Source organism: Mercenaria mercenaria, chromosome 1 (assembly GCF_021730395.1).
Source record: "Mercenaria mercenaria strain notata chromosome 1, MADL_Memer_1, whole genome shotgun sequence".
NCBI lineage: Eukaryota > Metazoa > Mollusca > Bivalvia > Venerida > Veneridae > Mercenaria > Mercenaria mercenaria.
In genome coordinates, this window is record NC_069361.1 from 30,911,773 (window position 1) to 30,931,699 (window position 19,927).

Consider the following 19,927-nt stretch of genomic DNA (forward strand, 5'->3'; position numbering starts at 1 on the left):
CAAAGTCATTCTTGAATTTGACCTTTGACTCTAAGTGTGACCTTGACCTTAGACCTAGGGACCTGGTTCTTGCGCATGACACCTCGTCTCATGATGGTGAACAACTGTGCCAAGTTCATCAAAATCCCTTCATGCATGTAGAAGATATGCTCCGGACAAGGTCTGTGGACGCCGCCCGCCCGCCCGCCAACCCGCCCGCCCGCCCGCCCGCCAGGGGCGTTCCCATAATACGTCCCGTTTTTCAAACGGGCGTATAAAAATTACAACTCCAAAACGTCAACAAACTTTGAGATGGTTCAGTCGCTACCTGGATTGACTGGAATTTACCCGCGAATCGTAAAGATATCAAAACGTCATGCCGGTAATTTTCCATTCCACAAGCACGTGCGACCCATCGTATTAAATATCTAATTTACATCGACACGTACACAAAAACCGTGCGTAGTACATTCATTTTTGAACATTTTCGCTTCAAGTTTTCAGCAACTCTTGAGAAATAATACTATTTGATTTCTATAATGATTTTAATAAGATATCGACAGAAATGTAGGCAAAATTCTATAAAAACGGTTGAATTTTCATATAATCATTTGTAAAAATTCAAACAGTGCGATCTTAGTTACTTATTTCTTTCTAAAAGAAAATAAATGATGAATACTCTAAGCATAAAATTCAGACTTTTGACCAGAAAGAACAAAAAACGGAATAAAAAAATCTTAAATAATGAAAAAGCTGCAGCAATTACAATACATGGAGTAAAACGATTTTGGCAAACAGATTTCTGTTAGTGCGCCAGAATAGGTTACAAGTTTTTTTTTTTGTCAAACAATAATGTAAATTCCTTGAGGGCAAATAGGTCACAGAGGTAGGATATCCACTATAGTAACTATCGTTTGAGACATTTACCTTTTATACGGGATATAGCACATTTGCTTTTGATAACAAATTAAAGAAGAAACTTTTTATTGATTTCTATTTCTCAGCAATTTTAAGAACCGATGCGGTATGATCAGACAGTGATGTGTCAAATGGCGCGAAAACATGACGTAATGCCATGACAATCTCGAGCAAAAATACCGCTTTGATCTCCACTTCAGATGTCAAGATACTGACACACTTCTTTTAGCTCTTTGAGGGGGTGTAAATTGATCAAGAAAACAAGGTCAATTACTTAGTTTATCAACTGAATAATTACCGATAACCTTTAACGTTTTTTCCCCCTTTCTTTCAACACGGGTGGCTGAGCGATGACAGTGTTCGAAATTCACGGTAGTCCGACAGCCCGTGGCTACCAAATTTCAGCTCGGGCTACCGATTTTCCACAGGTACAAGCCCGACTGGGCTACCGAATTTTCCTCATTTGTTTAAAAACATGCTAATTAAACGAGTACTGCATCGTGATTTTCCAGACTGAGAAACGCTTATGGAATTATTGGTTTTTGCACTCTTACGTGTTGACAATCAAACACAGTGTCAAAGACGTAACCGCAGCGCTAATTGGCTGAATACAAACACCTCTAGCGTAACGGATAATTTGATTAGCTTTCACACTTCTCGCGAAAATCTCACAAGTACCTGCAGTAGGCGGAGCTTAAATTATGCTATCAGCGTGTGTGTAAATGTGTATTCAGCACTCGGTATTACATCTTACAAATTGTCAACAGTCCGAGTTGCAGTAATTGGCGAGTGCGGATCCTAAAAAATCGGGCATAACAGTTTAGATTTCGTTTTGGCAAGGAGTGTCATGTCCGATGCTTTTGGACTCTGACGATGCTGATCTGGACTCGAGTTAAAATGTTTCAAAAACATGGCAAACATGTACTGTAATCTCTGTATGTCTTTTTTATTACTTCAAACATGCATAGAGATGTCTGTAAAACAAAATGTTATATGGTGCAAAAATTATGTATTTTAAGGTGTTAAAGTTCGGGCTAGTGAAATTGGTGTCGGGCTTGGAAATTTTTTAATCTGGTAGCCCAAACGGGCTATTGGATTCAAATCTGAATTTTGTACACTGCGATGATTATTGTGTCCAAATTTTTTAGACACTTTTCAAAATATTTTTCGGGAAATAATACTATTGTACATAATACTCCTTTCATAAAAGTGACAGTATTAAAAGTGTCAATTATTAGGGCGAGTGGTTGTTCACTAAGGGCGAGTAGATATTACTGGCTACTAGTCCTGCAGGGCGAGTGGTGTGAAAAAGAATTTTACACCCCTGCAATGGTCTTAATGGGTTGGGATTTGACTTAATGTTTCTTCGTAAGAACCCTAGGGTTTGGTTAGCTTTTTTGGTTGACCTATTTGTGATTGTCCCATGACAGGTCATTCGAGATATCCACGCCTAGGTATTTAGCGGAGCTGACCGATTCAAGTTGGACTCCATGTAGTCCAAAATATTAGACGTGTACATGCTCATTTTACCTTCAACATTCATTATTTTATTATTTTACATTTCAATTTCAATCTGCATTGAAACGTCTAAAAGGGCCCTAATATGTAGAATGAAGCATTTTCTCAAACGTAAAATATACGATATACGCAGGTTTAAACAGTTTAGGCTACTGTTATTGATCATATTTTAGTAATATATCGTTTAATTTTACCTTTAAAACCCCTTATATCCAATATATGTCAATTGTGTACAGTTTTCAATACACATTCCGCCATTTTTCAAGCATATTCAGCAGGTTATAATATATATATTTAGAATCGACTTAAGACGAAAAACAATTTTCCACGTGAACTATTTGCCAAGTGATCTAGAGAGAAAATATTTCGTCTAAAATTGATTCTCAAAATAAACTGTGTTTACACAACATTCGCTATTTATACATAAAAGGTAACTTTTATTTTGTAATTATTCACATATGCAGTTGAAAAAGGATTATTTGCGGTGTAAGTAGTGTTTTTTCACTTCGGATTGGGTTATGTTGTTCGTAATTTGAAGAATAAAGGCGACATGAAGTGTGTTCTCTTCTCACTACATGTTATAAATGGCCATCCGATAAGACCTGACATAACCGATAGACGTCAAAATGTTAAAATATGTTATGTCAGGTCTTATTTATACGGGAAAACCGTAGGTTTTTCCGTCTATAGATAATGTGTACGTGTATATGTCAAAGTAAACCTATATACCGTTCAACTTGGTAATATGTTCTATACCTTCACCGTTTTTGTTGTTGTTGTTTTTACCCATAATTCCCGGAACTGCTGCCGTGCTTGCGCAATAAATAATTTTCAGGACGACATTTGATAAAATAAAATTTTTTATGAACGATCCGGCGCCGCATTATCAAACCAAATTATTCTATTGAGTTGAAAATTCGCGGTATCAATGGAAATCGGTGTTATTCGGGTTTCTTCATGTAACGAGTTTATGCATGATTCAAGCGGCACGCTTTTTGTTTCCAGTTTTGAATAATAATGTAGGCTACATTAGAGCACTGTTTGAATAAGAAAATCATCGTTTATTTATTCTTTTTTAATGTAGAAAAGCCCATGATTTCAAAAATGACAACGTAAATGTATTTAGACACGCTGCCCTGACAAAATTTATTTATATACATAATTTTATCATAGCCATGTGACATAATTCACCGTGGTCCAGTGGTTACCGCACATATTTTCCATGCGCAAGGTCCGAGTTCGAATCTCGATAGATGCTTGAAATATTTTTTTTTTTTTTTGCTTAGGCCCAATTTTATTTTTTTTTATTGATATTTATCACAATTCTTTTTTCAATTATTGGAACAGAAATCAATAATGTGTATAGTTAACCATTGTTCTGTCTGTAAATTTTGAACAAAAAATCGAAGGCATGGAAAAGCATATGTCGATATTGCTTATCTCCCCTCCCTTCCACAGTCTTCCACATACATTGCAACTACTTTTTCAAAAAATAAACTTGAGAGGCCCCAACTACGATCCCTATCAAGCTAAGAATTTAACCTTATAATTTAATTAAATTCAAAAAATGGCCCCAGACTGTAAGGAGTAAGGTAAATTAAATTGGATTTCTTGAATTTCAACCAAGAGTGTTTGTGTTATAGATAAAATTCTGGTCAAGAACTTTTTAGAATGAGTTTGAAATAAGAATTTTACATGTAAATGGTTGTTTGTCGTTCTCAAATTTATAAAATAGTGTCATTTGACAATAATGACATTTAAAAGAATTGAAATAGTCAGTGTTTCGGGTAGCAGGATTATATTAGTTCCGGTATCTATACTACAAAGAATATCAGAAGAAGTACATATGTAATTGGTGGCCTACTATTACTGATGATAAACCCGGACAGATGATAAAGTCGACCACCTTGGAATTATTTGATTGCAATCGGTTATTTATACAATTGAACACACCATCTAATAGCAACCACTAATACAACAGCAACTGGTGTAAACAAAAACAAAATTGGTAATATGCAGTATAAATAAATTACTTACATTTATCTGTATAATAAAATATTTATCCAAAACTACTGGGGAAGAGGGTGTTTTTACGCATGCTCACTGTCAACACATAAAGGCCTGACATTGGGTCACTTTTCATTATTTGATCCAGAATGACTATTGCAGCATATATAATACTATGAGGAAAATTTTGTAAATGACAAAGTGGTCTAATCTATCAAAGTTCGTACAGTCTCCATTTTACATACCCATTTCAGGCCCTCACTTCATGTGAGTTTGCTTACTAAATATAAATTTGAATTATGTAAAGTTTTCAGCAAATGTTAAGAATTATTTTGATACCAACCATTGATAACAATTTGCAGAAATAAAAACAAGTTACAGGTAAAAAAAACTCGTTTTCTGTCCGGGTTTATCATCAGTACCTGTATGGGTGCATTTTGGGACTAGATTCAGTGCATCCAAATATCACCATTATCTTTAACTCATGAACACTATTTTCCATTGTCTGTCTAGTCTTGACACATTTGAAGAAATGATTAGATCTACGTTCATTTAAACAAAACATTTTTCTTTGTTATTTTTATAACAAGAGCAAAACCATCAGGCTTACTGTCAAAACTGAAAATATCAGAAAGAACAATTTATGCAGAAAAAAAGAAAGAATCCGTATGACTTTAGGTTTTCCCGTCAGATAGGCAGCGCCTAATTTCATATTAGGACTAGACTCCATGTAGGTAATACTGGGCATGGATAGGATGTTCTTGGTTTTGTGTTATTGTCTTTCAACTTATAAACCTTTTCGATGTAATTATGACCATTTTGCATCTTGTTTTGACATATTTCGCATTATTGGTATTGGTTTTGTAGCTAATTTGTGACTTTTCTGGGACCTGAAGAAAACTTCCGAGAAATATTTTGTTATTCACCGCAAATAAATCTGTTCCTGTGCAAGGACTTTCATCTTCAGACTTGTACAATTTGGCTACATGATTTTCTACAGTTTGAAGAAGGGTTAGAACCGATCGTCTACATTTGCAATCTATTTTAAAGTTTTGATTTTGTGGTGTTTCCTGCTTTGACAGTTCGGTCGCCATTTTGGAATTACCGCTCTTTTTCAATGCGCATGCGCTTGTAAGGCCGTGTATGATTAGAATATTGTGCGATAGTGCATGTAATTCGGTCCTGCAATAAACCACTAAGGACCACTAAGGACCAAGGAGAGATCGTGTTTGTATACAAATTCTATTTTTAGAACTGATAAGACAATGATCGGGTGGGCAGAAGCCGACCGTCCATGTTTTTGTAAACAGTGATGTTTTTCTAACGGTCTAAACTTTCTTAAAACACAAATTACATAAATAATTTTTTGATCAATGGAAAGGTTATAAAACAAGCAATTTATTGATTACTTTTAATTGTTATTCCGAAATAAAATGGATTAATTATGAACGCTTACACTGTTTTTCTAAAGGTTGTGAAAATCACTACGCCGCTTTTAGAATTATATGTCATTTAAAACGGTTATTCATTGAAAAAAGATATTTGGATACAAAAATATGAAGATTGTTAGTATTTCAAATCTTTTTGAATTTTGAAAATCCATAAATGAGCAAAAAAGTTATTAAAAATTAAAAATTCTGATTCAATACGCAAACGGTGTTAAAATCATTTGTTTTGCCAACCACCAGATAAACAGTTGTTAACGCGTGACGTCACGGCGATCTCTCCTATAGAATCTAGAAAAAACCTTATCTCTCCGATTTTATCCTGTCTCGTATAATGGATTATACTTGACATCAACTGATCAATTAGCATCAGTCTTATCAAACAAGTTAAAGATAAGTTTTATCTTAAGTCGGCAAGACATACAAATATAAAACATGAGATTTGACTGAACTTTTTAACCAACTACACTTTACACGCCCACTTTGCGGGTGCACTTTGAGGTCACAAACTGGTAAATAGTTTTCCCTATATATTCTATATAAAACTGACATTTTTTAAAGAGCTACCAAACATAGCTAGACCCATTTCAGAGAACAAATCCTTACCTCATTTTAAAGAGTTCAACTCCACCTCTGATTCATGTGGGGAAGTTGGCAGTTACTTGCGGAGAACAGGTTTGTACTGGTACAGAATCCAGGAACACTGGTTAGGTTAACTGCCCGCCGTTACATGACTGAAATACTGTTGAAAAACGGCGTTAAACCCAAAACAAACAAACAAATAAAGAGTTCAGTGTGATAAAACTGATATAAAATGAAGACAAAAGTAGGGATCATGTATCATCTAAGAAAGATTTCTCTTGTCACATTTGCTTACTGTAAAATCACATCAAAATCACAATGCTATGACCTGGAAGTACTACTCATACTAAAACTGAGCTTAACTTCACCAAATACAACCTGCTCTCCCATTTTTCCTACCAAAATGTCAAAAATACACCCACAATGAAATTTAAACAGAAACTAGCTTTAATTTAGACCTATGTTGCCATGCCAAGTGAAAAAATAGTGTTAAAAAACCTGTCCGCCATTACGCGATAGACCAGATGGCTCCCACGCTGGTTCCTTTACTTTAGTTAGGCATTGGCACACGTCTTGAACGTAGTCAATGGGGATGTTAAAAGATAGTTAAACTATTTGATATTTGAAGAGATTTATGTTAATTTTCGTTCAGTGCCGATAAGTTAAGGAGGATAGAATGTTTGTTTTAAGTCTCTGAGAACATCTTTTTAAAATATGAAATCAAAAGAATTTCAATCATTAAAATTATTATGCCACTTCATAACTTCAAAATGTATGAATCGAGTTACTTTTAGGTCATCTTATCTAGATAAGAAACCATTTTCTGTTGAAACTGCCTTTTTAGTTAAATTTGTAAAAAGATCCCTTAGAAGCATAGAATGCAACCAAAATTGCAGACTCGGTTTGATAGAGTCTGTTCATGAAAGGTTATAAAATGTGCAATACCTCTCACGCCCTCCTAGCACCGGCTTAAGGGGAACTCTATTACACATCTATCGAATGGACTCCATGATCCCAAAGGACCAGAAAATATAACAACACTGTTCATACAAAAACAATATCTGATAATCAAGAGCTGCTACCAGCACAACATCTTATAGATCAACAGCTCTCATATACCTTCTATTTACACATCGTAAATCATCATTGAAAAGTTTTAGTATGAATTGCAGCTTTTTGGAATCAGATGCAAACACTCACTCTTATCAAGTCTAATACAGGAACACAAAAAGGATATGTATCTAATAGGAACAACAAGGTTCTCAGAAGGCAGTTTCCCCAACCAAAACCCCAAAACAGCATATACATGTATGAACGTATAAATGATAAACACATAAATATCAAAATATTGATTAAGTCAAGTAAACGATAAACACATAAATATGACAATATAGATGAAGTCAAGCAAATGGACACCAAAGACAAAATAAGCACATGAAGGACCATGTTAACGACCAGTGGCAGAAACACTAAGTACCAAGGGGCTTTACCTGATTCATTGCGCGCAAACCCTTATCTTTTATTTCAACCATATTCTAAAGTTACAGGACAGTGGTGTAGATATTTTTTGTCAGGTAAATCCATTACATACGTATTGGTAACTTAAGACACAAAAATGCTCAAGTAATAAAACCCCCACATACCTAAGTACTCAATGCCATTGTAGAATTGAAGAAAGCAGAGCAACAAGAGAAACGCTATCAAGGGTACGACGAAACAGGCCATATGACAGGTATCAAAGCAACTTAGTCCCAGAACGACCTAATATGGAGTCCTTCATCTGTCCTGATGTCTTGTCAGACACAATCAAACAGGAATAGTGTAAAGAGCTAAACTCCAAACATGCGAAGTGTCTCTAAATAGTCTGATGTCTTTTATTATCTTTTATTAATCTTCCCAAAACACGGATGGAATTTCCATGACCAAATATCTTAAGAAGTTTGTAAAAAGCATATTCATAAATGTGGGTTTTCACAAATCTTGTCTTCAGGTTGCAATAAAATTCAAAACCAAATTTCGATAGTAAATATCAGTAAAATATGTAGCAGTTTATGAGTGGGAGGAGTGGAAGGAGTGTTTGATAACATATTGATTATGTTCGTTGAAAACAAAATCATTTTTTAAACGAAAACATTTTGATATTATACCCCCAGACAATTATTTTGTTGGGTTTAACGTCGCACCGACACAATTGTAGGTCATATGGCGGCTTTCCAGATTTGATGATGGAGGAAGACCCCAGCTGCCCCTCCGTGCATTATTTCATCACGAGCGGGCACCTGGGTAGAACCACCGACCTTCCGTAAGCCAGCTGAATGGCATCCTCACATAAAGAATTCAACGCCCCGAGTGAGGCTCAAACCCATATCGGTGAAGGGCAAGTGATTTGAAGTCAGCGGCCTTAACCACTCGGCCACGGAGCCCACTACCCGCCCCCCTCCAGACAATTTTACTCACATAAAATGTACATGTTCGATATAATGTTTTTACTGCTCAATGGATCCACCAATACGATACTCCGTAACAAATATATTCCAAAACAATTACAGTTTCTATAATGCTCTCTTTCAAATGACCAATATTAAAATGGTAAGAAGATCTTGTTATCAGCTGGCAACCATAGAGTTTTAGGTATATAGCAGCATGCGACGGGTAATGCAGAGGTTGCAATACCAGCTTTCACAAGGCTGGGTAGTTCAGTCGTCAGATAAAAATGTGTTATTTGGAAAACTTGAAATTTACTTACGAGTATTGAAAATAACCATTCAGCCAGAGAGCCAGGTAAACATCGCTTGGACGAGTGCAAAGCTGTTGAAATTGTGGTTACTTTCACTTGGAATTGATAAAACCCTCCATTGAAGTCATCAGTATTACCTTTCTTGGTAAATGATGTATGATTCGTACCGTATCGTTCTAGCCAATTGAGCTAACTAAGCTAACCTGGAGGTCAACGAATAATTTGCCAGAACACTATATTATACTGCGTTGTAAATTTTACATGTGTTTAAAATGCCTGAATTTATAACAATATTCCCATTTACACTGACCGTCGTTTAAGAATTCGTTGCAGAAAAACTGGTATTTTGCTGTCGTAAGCTTTCTAATAAGTTTTTACCTTTTGTTTTTGCTTTAACCCGTTTAAGTGGAGCAGGAGCATACATATGTTCCCTTTCAACCATTAACACTTTTCAGTGTTATTCTGTGCTTTATTATAAACACTTCTATGAAATTTAAGGAAGAATTTCGTTTTTGTAGAATTTCCAAAAAAAAAGATGGTAGATTTATTTATAAAAAGACCAACATGACTGCGTACGCTTATTAATCTAAGTATTATTATTACACCATCAAGGACCAGCCATCTCCATGTTGCAGGCGAATTACCATTGCGTGCACAAAAATTCAGTCAAAATGATTCCAACGAAGATAGGTTTAAATTTATAAAGATGCAACTTACCAATTGCTATATGTATACATATACATAAGGAATCCTTTCGATTAATATTTTAACTAGCATGGAATATGGCATGTCAAACGTTGCTAAATTATATATGTATGTTATTTTTATTGTATGTTTGTTATTGTTATTCAATGTCGTGTCATTCATATTCTAAAATTTGCTATTGTTATTGTATATGTCGTTATTCTTATGGTATGTTCGATATTCTTATGGTAAAAGTCATTATTGTTATTCTATGTTTCGTTATTGTTATTGTGTCACAGGTCGTAATTTTTATAGACTGTTTCATCTTTGATAGTAACGTGCGCCGTGCATTAAGTCTTTTCCAGAGCGGGAAAATGATACTTAACCCTCGCGCATGCGCCAAATTTCTGATAGTGTTCGTCAGGTTTTTATTATGTTGAATCGTCTGCTACTTAACTGAATCGGGGCTTCTCGGTTATGTACGTAATATAACGGATATTATCGGAAGTTCCCGAGGCAATTCATCCGTGTGTTTGTCCGTGCAGTTTTGTGAACACTTGTCATGTTTGTCCAATCGTCTTGTTTGTCTTACATGTATGAATGAGAGATAGAATGAGAGAAAGATATACATTGGTCTGTTCTTTTTATCCTCTTTGCACTTTTCACCGCTAAAATCCTTCGGACCTCAGTACAGTCTTTCTTCTCTTACGAGTAAGATGGGAAAATCTTAAATACAAATTCAAATCATTTTGAATTTATTTAACAATCTTCAGTTAATTCAGTTAATTCACCAGACGCTGTGGTAAGAAATATTTAGATCTATTGTTCATTAATATTGTATTTTGTATTTCTTTACCCTATGCGTGAATTTATGTTTGTGCAATTTTGTATTATTTTATCTTTATTTTATCATGATTGTTAATTTCATGTTATTATATGTTTTAGGCTTTGTATGTAACGGAATAATAAAGAGAGTAGAACCTACGCCGGGATTGCTAATATATTTAGCCCTGTGACAATTGTATCTTTGATATTGTTATCCAATGTCGTGTCATTCATATTCTAAGTCTTACATTGTTTATTGGTAGAACTAAGATAGTTTTTTTTATTAATTTTTTATTTTATTTTTTATGGAAGGCCGTACACGTCATAATGTTATAACATGATAGCGAGCTCGAAGGGCCTGCTCCAGAATCGAGCTTTACGGTAACGCAAGTATACTTTCACACTTGGTGATGGATTTGAAAAGTGTTGTCGGAAGTTGTTAAAAAGCGCACCCTAGCGGACAGGTGCTCACAGGAAATACTTCCCTACGCAGTGAATACAGAACCTCATTCGATTGCTGAAAATTATTCATCACTCAAAAATAGTGCAAGAAATATTTCCAATTGTTTGGAAAAATATTATTTTCATTTATAAGATCAAGCATCGGCCAGAAAATGGAAATAAATGCCATAAATAAGCATAAAGCCACGGGAACGCGGCAGTTATGTAATAACGTCACCGTGACAACGGCTTTTGCCACCTATGATATTCGCTGTTACAGGTATGATGACACTAAATGTAGACTCACTATTTTTAAGTGAATAGGTTCCCGCGAACTCTTTTGAGTAGAGAATGGTTTCTTTGTTACATATAAATAATGCATATAATTTTAGCTAAACCCGATTTGTTTGAGCTCGCTTTGAGTCTTTGCCTTATTTCATATTAAAGGTATATATGAGAAATAAAATTTGTAAAAAGTTCCCTTGAAAGCGCAGAATGCAACCAAAAAAAAAAAAAAAAAAAAAAAGAATAATAGCAGACTCCTTTTGATTGAGTCTGTTCATGAGAGGTAATAAAATGGAATGTTTCTCATTGCAAAGCTGGTGCTGGCGTTCTGCGTATGCCCGGAATTATTATCAAATGGAGCGCACGGCAAAATTACTAATTTTTTTGCATGTCCGCACGCATTTAGTGTAGAATATGCACAATGTACTGACTAAAGGTTAGGGTTAGTATCACCATGGTTACAAAATTTATACATTTAAAATATTTTTCGTTCAAATTTAGTTAATCTGGTATATACCGGAGTCTGTAATATATCACACAGGCACACCAGCTCTGTTTTTAGTCACACAGCCAATAAAATGTGCAACACCTCTCACGCCCCCTAGCACTGGCTTAAGCAGAACTCTATTACACGTCTAATGAATGGACTCCACGAACCCAATAACAACAATTAGTGTTCTAACCTAATGATATTTACTATTCGATTAAATTAATCTGTAAATTGTGGTTACAGATATAAATCAAACAGAACACAAGGGAAGTTACTCTAAGGACAAACATTGACAATGTTGAAATAACTTTTGAAATTTCTGCTGTTGATAAATACTTTGTTGCTGATTGTTGTTCTTAAAAAAAGAAAAATGCCTTTGCCCCTGATAAAACTAGGAGTACTCTTTGTAAAACAAATGAGTAAACCACTTGCCAATGCTGTCAAAAGAAGTGCAAGGGCAAGTCCAACTTTCAAAAAGATTTGCATGAAGCCGGCTGAATGTAAGTCTGGTTTCTTTTTCAATATTCAGTATGAAATCGTAGTTATCTCAGGCATTTTTGAGCAATGAGATGATATTGTATAATATGAAATAAGGCAAAGCCTCAAAGCGAGCTCAAAGAAATCGAATTTAGCTAAAAATAGTATGCATTCATAATTTTATCATGACATCACAGTACATTAGGGGTTCTAATTGACCAATCAGAGAGCTGCATTTTCGAGTACCTGCCAGTTTCCACTTGGGTATAATGGAGTATATTTACAATGAACATATAGTGACTTTAGAAATAAATATCACACTATTTTAGTAATCAAATTAAGATTTTTCACTGCACATGCCCCAGATGATGCTCCAAACAACAAAACTTTGAAGTTTCACTGAAATATTATATCGATTTAATACCTTTATTTTAGTTAAAAGTTTGAGATTTTACACAGGGAGTCTATGATAAAGTCCGAGTAAAATGTAATCAATACCCAAGTGAAATTAGTATCATTCCACAATGTTTTGGACATGTTGAAATTATGAATCATTTATTTGTCACAAAGAAACTATTCACTAGTCACAAAAATTCGGGAGAACCTATTCACTTGAAAAAGTCTACATTTAGTGTCACCATGCCTATAACAGTGAATATCATACGTTGCAAAATTTATGGAAAGCCGGTGTCACGGTGACGTCATTACCGCGTTCCCGTTTCTTTCTGCTTATTTATGACATTTTTTCCATTTTCTGGCCGATGCTTGATCTTTTAAATGCAAATAATATTTTTTTTCAAACAACTGGAAATCATTCTTTCATTATTGTTGAGCAATGAATAATTTTTAGCAATAGAAAGAAGTTCTGTATTCACTCCGGAAAGAAGTACTTCCTGTGAGCACCAGTCCGCTAGGGTGCACTTTTTTAAAACTTCCGACGAAACTTTTCAAAACCATTACCAAGTGTGAAAGTATACTTGCGTTACCGTAAAGCTCGATTCTCGAGCAGGCCCTTTGGGCCTGCTCTTCGAGCTCACTATTACAGGTAGCAGCTAGGAGAGTTGTTATGTTGGTAAAAAGCTATATCGATATATAGCTTATGTTAACTTATTGGAAGTGTCTAGCCGTCTGGTAACCGGACGCCTAGCCTGCGTTCTAGCCGTCTGGTAGTTGACTTCTAAATGAATAAGTAATTATTTTATAAAGTTTTAACTGTTTTTTATTAATTTATTAAAGATATCAATATTTTTCTGTAAACAAAATATTGGGTGAATAATTACCAAAGTCTTGAATTTTCAAAAGGAATGTGTTGATGTTAGAAATGATAAAACATTGATCGCCGAATGTCCATATTTTGTGAAATTAAATGTCATTAAAAAAATAATTTAATACTAAAATATAGAATGTTTAAATTTTGAAAATCCAGTGAAAAAGTACGTAGTTAAAAGTAAAAAATTCCAATCCAATAAAGACATTGTTTTGCAACAAATTTTAATGAGTGACGCCACAGCGATCTCGCAATTACTGATTTCCGCAAATTTCGTTTTATCGGCTGAATATTAATGCAGTGGTTTATTCAAGACAATTATTTAAAAGTAGATAAATATTTAGTATGTAATTTAACACAAAATTTTGTGTTCAGAGAAGTATCGATATCATCAGTAAATAATAGACCGATATCATTACTTATTCATTAGGAAATCTATTACCGGACGGCTAGAAAATCCCCTGAGGATTTGCTAGACGTCCGGTAACCGGACGGCTAGAACGCAGGCCAGGCGTCCGGTTACCGGATGGCTAGACACTTCCTTACTTATTACAATATCTTCCGACAATAAATAATTTTTTTTTATCCCTCTAAGCCTTACCCGTATCTGCATTTTACTGTTGGGAAAACTAAGACATAAAATACAAAAAAAAATGGTAATACACTGGTCAGACTAACTTGCTTTAAAAAAATAAACATCAATTTATTCATGGAGAAACTTTCACTGTGGAGAATCACAATATTCACATATGTCATATGTTACTATTGTTAGGCTATGTTTAAATTTCTATATATATTTTCCTGGTAGGAAATTTATTTATGTTCTTCAAAATATAACTTTGGTTTAGAGATTATTTCGATCATGTGATTCCCCACCACAGTGACTTCAGATGGGTTGAATTTAATCCGTGTCTACCCAGACACCAGTTTCAATAGACAGTAGACTGCCGATAACACTAAATTGCAGAAACAAAACACAAAATATACATTCATAAAATGTCAGTGAGGCAAGTTTATGCTTTGATGTCAACATAAATTCATTATCAGTCTTCAGAGATGTAATCATTACAAATAAACTGCACATGTACCAGAAAAGGTTCTCAATGGGTTTCATTGGGGATTTCCTAACAGAAATATGCAGAATAAGTTTGGATGTGACGGAGACAGCGACAGTCAGTGATGTCCCAAAAAGTCCTATTATTTTGACTACAATATTTCATGCCTGCCATATTATTTATTAATGGTGGCACAGGGAGATATCGTTGTCATACTACTTTGTATTATACTAGCCTTACTCATTTGGCTTATCGGGATGACTTATTTTATGGTCTAATATTTTATAGTTGTCATCCCTCTAAGCCTTACCCGTATCTGCATTTTACTGTTAGGAAAACGAGGACATTAAAAAATCCAAAAAAGTCCTAATATACTGGTCTTACTTGCTTAATAAATAAAATTAAATCACAGCTAGACATAACATTTTGCCATGTCAAAGCATTGCACCATTTAATACATATGATCTCAATTTCATGTCTGTTTCACTGGCTCGACCAGCGACATTTAAGTAGCCTGATTCATGTAAACAAGTTGGTTTAATTTAATCCATAATTTAAATAACTACTCGAAAATATGTGAAAGGTGCAAGGAGATATCTACCCTGACACCGGTTTCAATAACAGCCATTGATTCTCAAGCCTTTCATAATTGTTGAAAGAATTTTTAAAATCGCATCAATATTGAAAAAAGATAATGGCAGTTTGAAGTTTAAGAAAATGGCTGATCATGGAGGCAACCATTTTAGTGTGCTTATGGACGTCATTTACATACTGCTGAATTATTTATTTATGAATGACCTCTAAAGTGTAAAATGTAAAACATGGTAATTTCTTTCATTTAATGTGGCTGGAAAAAAGTAGAGAAATTATTTCATAGAAATAAGTAAATACAGTTCAAATATGTATCTAGAAATTAAATAATTCCGCCATTTTTAGCTTGACAATACAAAGTATGGAGAGCTGACCTACTCGACCGGGCGTCGACGTCCATCCATGTCCGCACTTTGGTTAAAGTTTTGATGCACTTTCACTTTATCTCTATAATTACTTGATAGCTTTGTTTAAAACTTGAAATAATTATTCCTCATCATCACCCACATCATATGGCACAAGGGCCATAACTCTCAAACCAATATTTCATGAATTATCTCCCCTTTTAGCTCACCTGAGCCAAAGGCTCATGGTGAGCTTTTGTGACCGCTCAATGTCCGTCGTGTGTCCGTCAACATTTTCTTAAAAAATCTTCTACTTGAAAACCACTTGGCAGAATTATGCTAAACTTCACAGGAATGATCCTTAGGTGGTCTCCTTTCAAAATTATTAAAAGAATGTAAATCCATGCAGAACTCTGGTTGCCATGGCAACTGAAAGGAAAAACTTGAAAAATCTTCTTGTCCAAAACCACAAGTCGTAGAGCCTTGATATTTGGCATATAACATCATCTTATGGTGCTATATCAAGATTTTTCAAATTTTTCCCCTGGGGTGAAAAGAGGCCCCGCCCGGGGGGGTCACAAGTTTTACATAGACTTATATAGGAAAACACTTTAAAAATCTTCTTGTCTAAAACCACATGACCTAGGCCTTTGATATTTTGTATGTAGCATTGCCTATGGTCCTCTACCAAAACTGTTCAAATTATGCCCCTGGGGTGAAAAGAGGCCCTGCCCCAGGGGGTCTCAAGTTTTACATAGACTTATGTAGGAAAAACACTTTAAAAATCTTCTTGCCTGAAACTGCAAGGTCTAGGCTTTTGATATTTGGTGTGTTGCCTTTCCTGTTGTTTCTCTACCAAAATTGTTCAAATTATGTCCCTGGGGTGAAAAGAGGCCCTGCCTTGGGGGTACCAAGTTTAACATAGACTTATATAGGGAAAAAAAGAAATCTTCTTGTCTGAAAGTTCAAGGCCTAGGCCTTTGATATTTTGTATGTAGCATTGCCTGGTGGATCTCTAACAAGTTTGTTCAAATTATGCCCCTAGGGTGAAAAGAGGCCCCGCCCTGGGGGTCACTTGTTATAATTATGGGTTATATAGGAAAAATACTTCAAAAATTATCAGATCATATATTTCCTAGACTGTTTAATTATGATTACCTGATGACCCCAAGCAATTAGGGATCACCTGACTGTGACCTTGATCTACTGACCTACTTTCTTGTTTTTGAAGATACAGCCTTGAAATTTGGATGATGTGTACAGTGTTGCACACTGATCTTAAAACTAACTCAGTTACCATGAATGTGACCTACTGACCTAACTACTTAATGTTTTAGCATCAGCTTGCCATTTGAAACATGTGACTCATATTACTCAGGTGAGCGATCCAGACTCCAGTGTCATCATGACCCTCTTGTTACTCAAAATTTCAGGTTAAAGTTTTGATTCACTTTCACTCTGTCTCAGTTATTACTAAATGGATTTGTTTCAAACTTAAAATAGTTGTTCCACCTTATCACCCACATCATATGACACAAGGTCCACAACTCTGGTATCAATATTTCATGAATTATGCCCCCTTTTACTTAGAATTTCAGGTTAAAGTTTTCATGCACTTTCACACTTATTTCAGTTATTAGGCCTACTAGGTAGATTTGATTCAAACTTAAAATAATTATTCAACATCATCACTCACTCCATATTACACAAGGTCCATTACTCTGGTACCAATATTTCATGAATTATGCCCCCTTTTTACTTAGACTTTCAGATTAATTTTGATGCATTTTCACTATATCTCAGTTATTACTAAATGGATTTGGTTCAAACTTGAAGTTGTTATTCGGCATCAATATTTCATGAATTATGTCCCTTTCTGCTTAGAATTATACTTGTTTAATCTTCTTTATCTCTCTTATTACTTATTACTTTTGACACAGACTCAAGCTATTGTCCAGTATCTTCTTATTGGAGTCATTAAACACAAATGACAGCTCTAGCTTCCTCAGATGTGCCAAGTTTCACTATCCAGCATGGAAATAGTCGAGCCCACTGTCTCCTGTGACAGCTCTTGTGTGTTTTGTTGCCATGGAAACAAAATGGCCACCATTTTTATCAATTTATAAATGGTCATAACTTTCTCTTTTATAATCCGATCTTGAAAATTCTTTCACTTCTTTAAATGATGTAAAAAATCCTTGATGGAATTATATAAGAACAACATTGCCTTGTCCTTTTTCAAGTTTGCTTTTCTTGAATGCTCAATACTGCTTTTAAACTTCTTACATTTCCCTCGCGCGACCCCTGGACTCACTGAAATCAGGATATCAACAAGTGCCAAAATACGAAACTGTCTTCCAGAATAAAGGTATTTCTCTTTCTATTTCAGTGTACCACTCATATGAAATTAATATCAAGATGAGGATACTAGGGCTGGGAAAACCAACACAGAAACAAGCACTGTCGCCAGATAAAGCTGTGGAGCTGGGTGCAGAGATGATAGGTGAAATAACACTGTACACATTCCTGGTGGGAATTTTGTACGCAGAATATTCTTACTCAGCCAGAAACAGTGAAAGAGAAAAGGATGAAAAGAAACAATATTTGATGTCGTTGGAAAGACATGTGACGGAATTAGAACTTAACTCAGCAAGAGTGGAAGCAGAGCTTCGTGAATTGCAGAGAAAAGTTGGTGAATTAGACAGTAAAAGTTACAGTTTAATGGAGAAAGTGTATGGTAAAGGAAAGAAAAGTTGATGAAGCTGTGCAAGTTAATATTGTATTGTGATAGATACAATAGTATGGTTTAACCAGTAGTCATTAATATATGTTGTGATACAAAAAATACTGTGGTTTTAGTCATCAATGTATTGGATTTCATTTTTACCATTTCTAGAGGATGATATAAGATACAAATGTTCCAATTTTTAATAGTACTTAGTATGAAAAAAAGTGTCAAGTATGTTGAAGCAACCGTTAGAAAATCTTTGTGAGCAAGGCTTTTATTTTAGCTTGGTTCAGAGAATAGATAAAGCTATTGATTGCACTTGCCTGTCCCTCGGTGTCTATATTGGCAAAGTGTTACCTAAGTAACTACTGATGGGAATGGATTGAAACCTCACATGCTTTCTTTACTGCAGGGTTCGCACAGGCTTATAAAGTGCTTAAATTTTGCCACTCAAAGTCTGTATGAACCCTGTACTGTGATGATATGTCAGACTTGCAATGCACAGGTTCAGTAAGTTTGTTTCTAAATTTTACAATGTTGTGCTGTGTTTTTATCATCCGCCAAAGGCAAATGACCTTTGCTCATTTTAATATTACCCACCTTGACCCAGTAAAACTAAAAGCAGAGGTTTTCTCTTTGATATTATAAAACAATAAGGATTGTTGATGGTAGTTAGGTAACATATTGATCGGTCATCATAAACTAATATAACTTGTGTATATCCGTAAATTAGTTATCTTTCAAAATAAAGTCACCTCATTCACAGACACAACCCATTTGGTGGGGATACAGATTCACTGACTTTGCTTCTTGACTCGAGTTTCTGTATACATGTAGACTGCTTTCTTAGTGTTGAGGGTTTTGAATAGTTAAGCATTGCTCTTGTTGTCTTTATATTTTCACCTGCTGGTTAGTATAAATCAGGGGTCCTGAAATAAGCTGTCCGAGTTGTCCGATTCGTGGATTCCTCGGTCCGGACAAGCAGTTTTTAGAAGCTGGCTTGTCCGGGGACAAGTAAAATTTCCGTGGTAAACATTTTATAAAAACGAAACTAATCGGCGTCATCTGTGATTTCCACATGCCTAAAGGCAATATCTAATCTGTTTGTGATCATTTATGACCCGTAAATTATCAAAACAAAAATGTATGCAGCCATTTATAGACACGTGGACTGGTTTACTACATTTAATGATCATTATTGGAAAATTAAACCGTAAAGTTGAAAATGAGTGCCAGTCTGGGGATTCCCGTTATCTACTTTCATTTTTGATTTTCAGAAAATCCATTAGCTAGGTTACGCTATGTAAAAAAGTTTAGTAGCCAAAATTTGTGGCTTAATTTTTCGAGTCGATTGTTTTGACATTTAACAACTCGGACAGCTTATTTCAGGACCCCTGAAAGACCAGTGCAGTATTCAGTGAGGGTAGACGTTCTAATTAGGCATACTGAGATTATTTTTGTCAATGGCATGTGTTCAAGTGTTCTTAATTATTCTCTACCACAGGAGTCAGAAATTCTATCAATAAGACCATAGAAGTCTATGTTTACAAAAAA

The 19,927-nt window shown here is 35.0% G+C and overlaps 2 protein-coding genes across 3 annotated transcripts in view; one reads left to right on the forward strand and one right to left on the reverse strand.

Moving 5' to 3' along the window:
* LOC128556994 (uncharacterized) overlaps positions 1–5,540 on the reverse strand; it is a 36,622-nt gene extending 31,082 nt beyond the window's left edge. For both annotated transcript variants that reach the window (XR_008370969.1, XM_053543337.1), the window contains exon 1: positions 5,349–5,540. Coding sequence is in view for 1 of the 2 variants with exons in the window: in XM_053543337.1 (XP_053399312.1) it covers positions 5,349–5,516 (168 nt within the window). In the remaining variant the exon portion in view is untranslated. The remainder of the gene's footprint in view (positions 1–5,348) is intronic.
* A 6,628-nt stretch (positions 5,541–12,168) lies between these two features.
* Positions 12,169–19,288, forward strand: LOC128556997 (optic atrophy 3 protein homolog). The gene is made up of 2 exons (XM_053543355.1): positions 12,169–12,411; positions 18,035–19,288. Exons 1-2 carry the CDS (start codon positions 12,282–12,284, stop codon positions 18,400–18,402), a joined length of 498 nt encoding a protein of 165 aa, XP_053399330.1. The 5' UTR covers positions 12,169–12,281; the 3' UTR covers positions 18,403–19,288.
* The last annotated feature ends 639 nt before the right edge of the window (positions 19,289–19,927 follow it).

Bases quoted from the DNA above. Each gene is read 5' to 3' on its own strand.
- LOC128556997 (XM_053543355.1), top strand. From the start codon at position 12,282: ATGCCTTTGCCCCTGATAAAACTAGGAGTACTCTTTGTAAAACAAATG. The intron at 12,412-18,034 runs GTAAGTCTGGTT...TTTCTATTTCAG, and splicing joins TTGCATGAAGCCGGCTGAAT to TGTACCACTCATATGAAATT.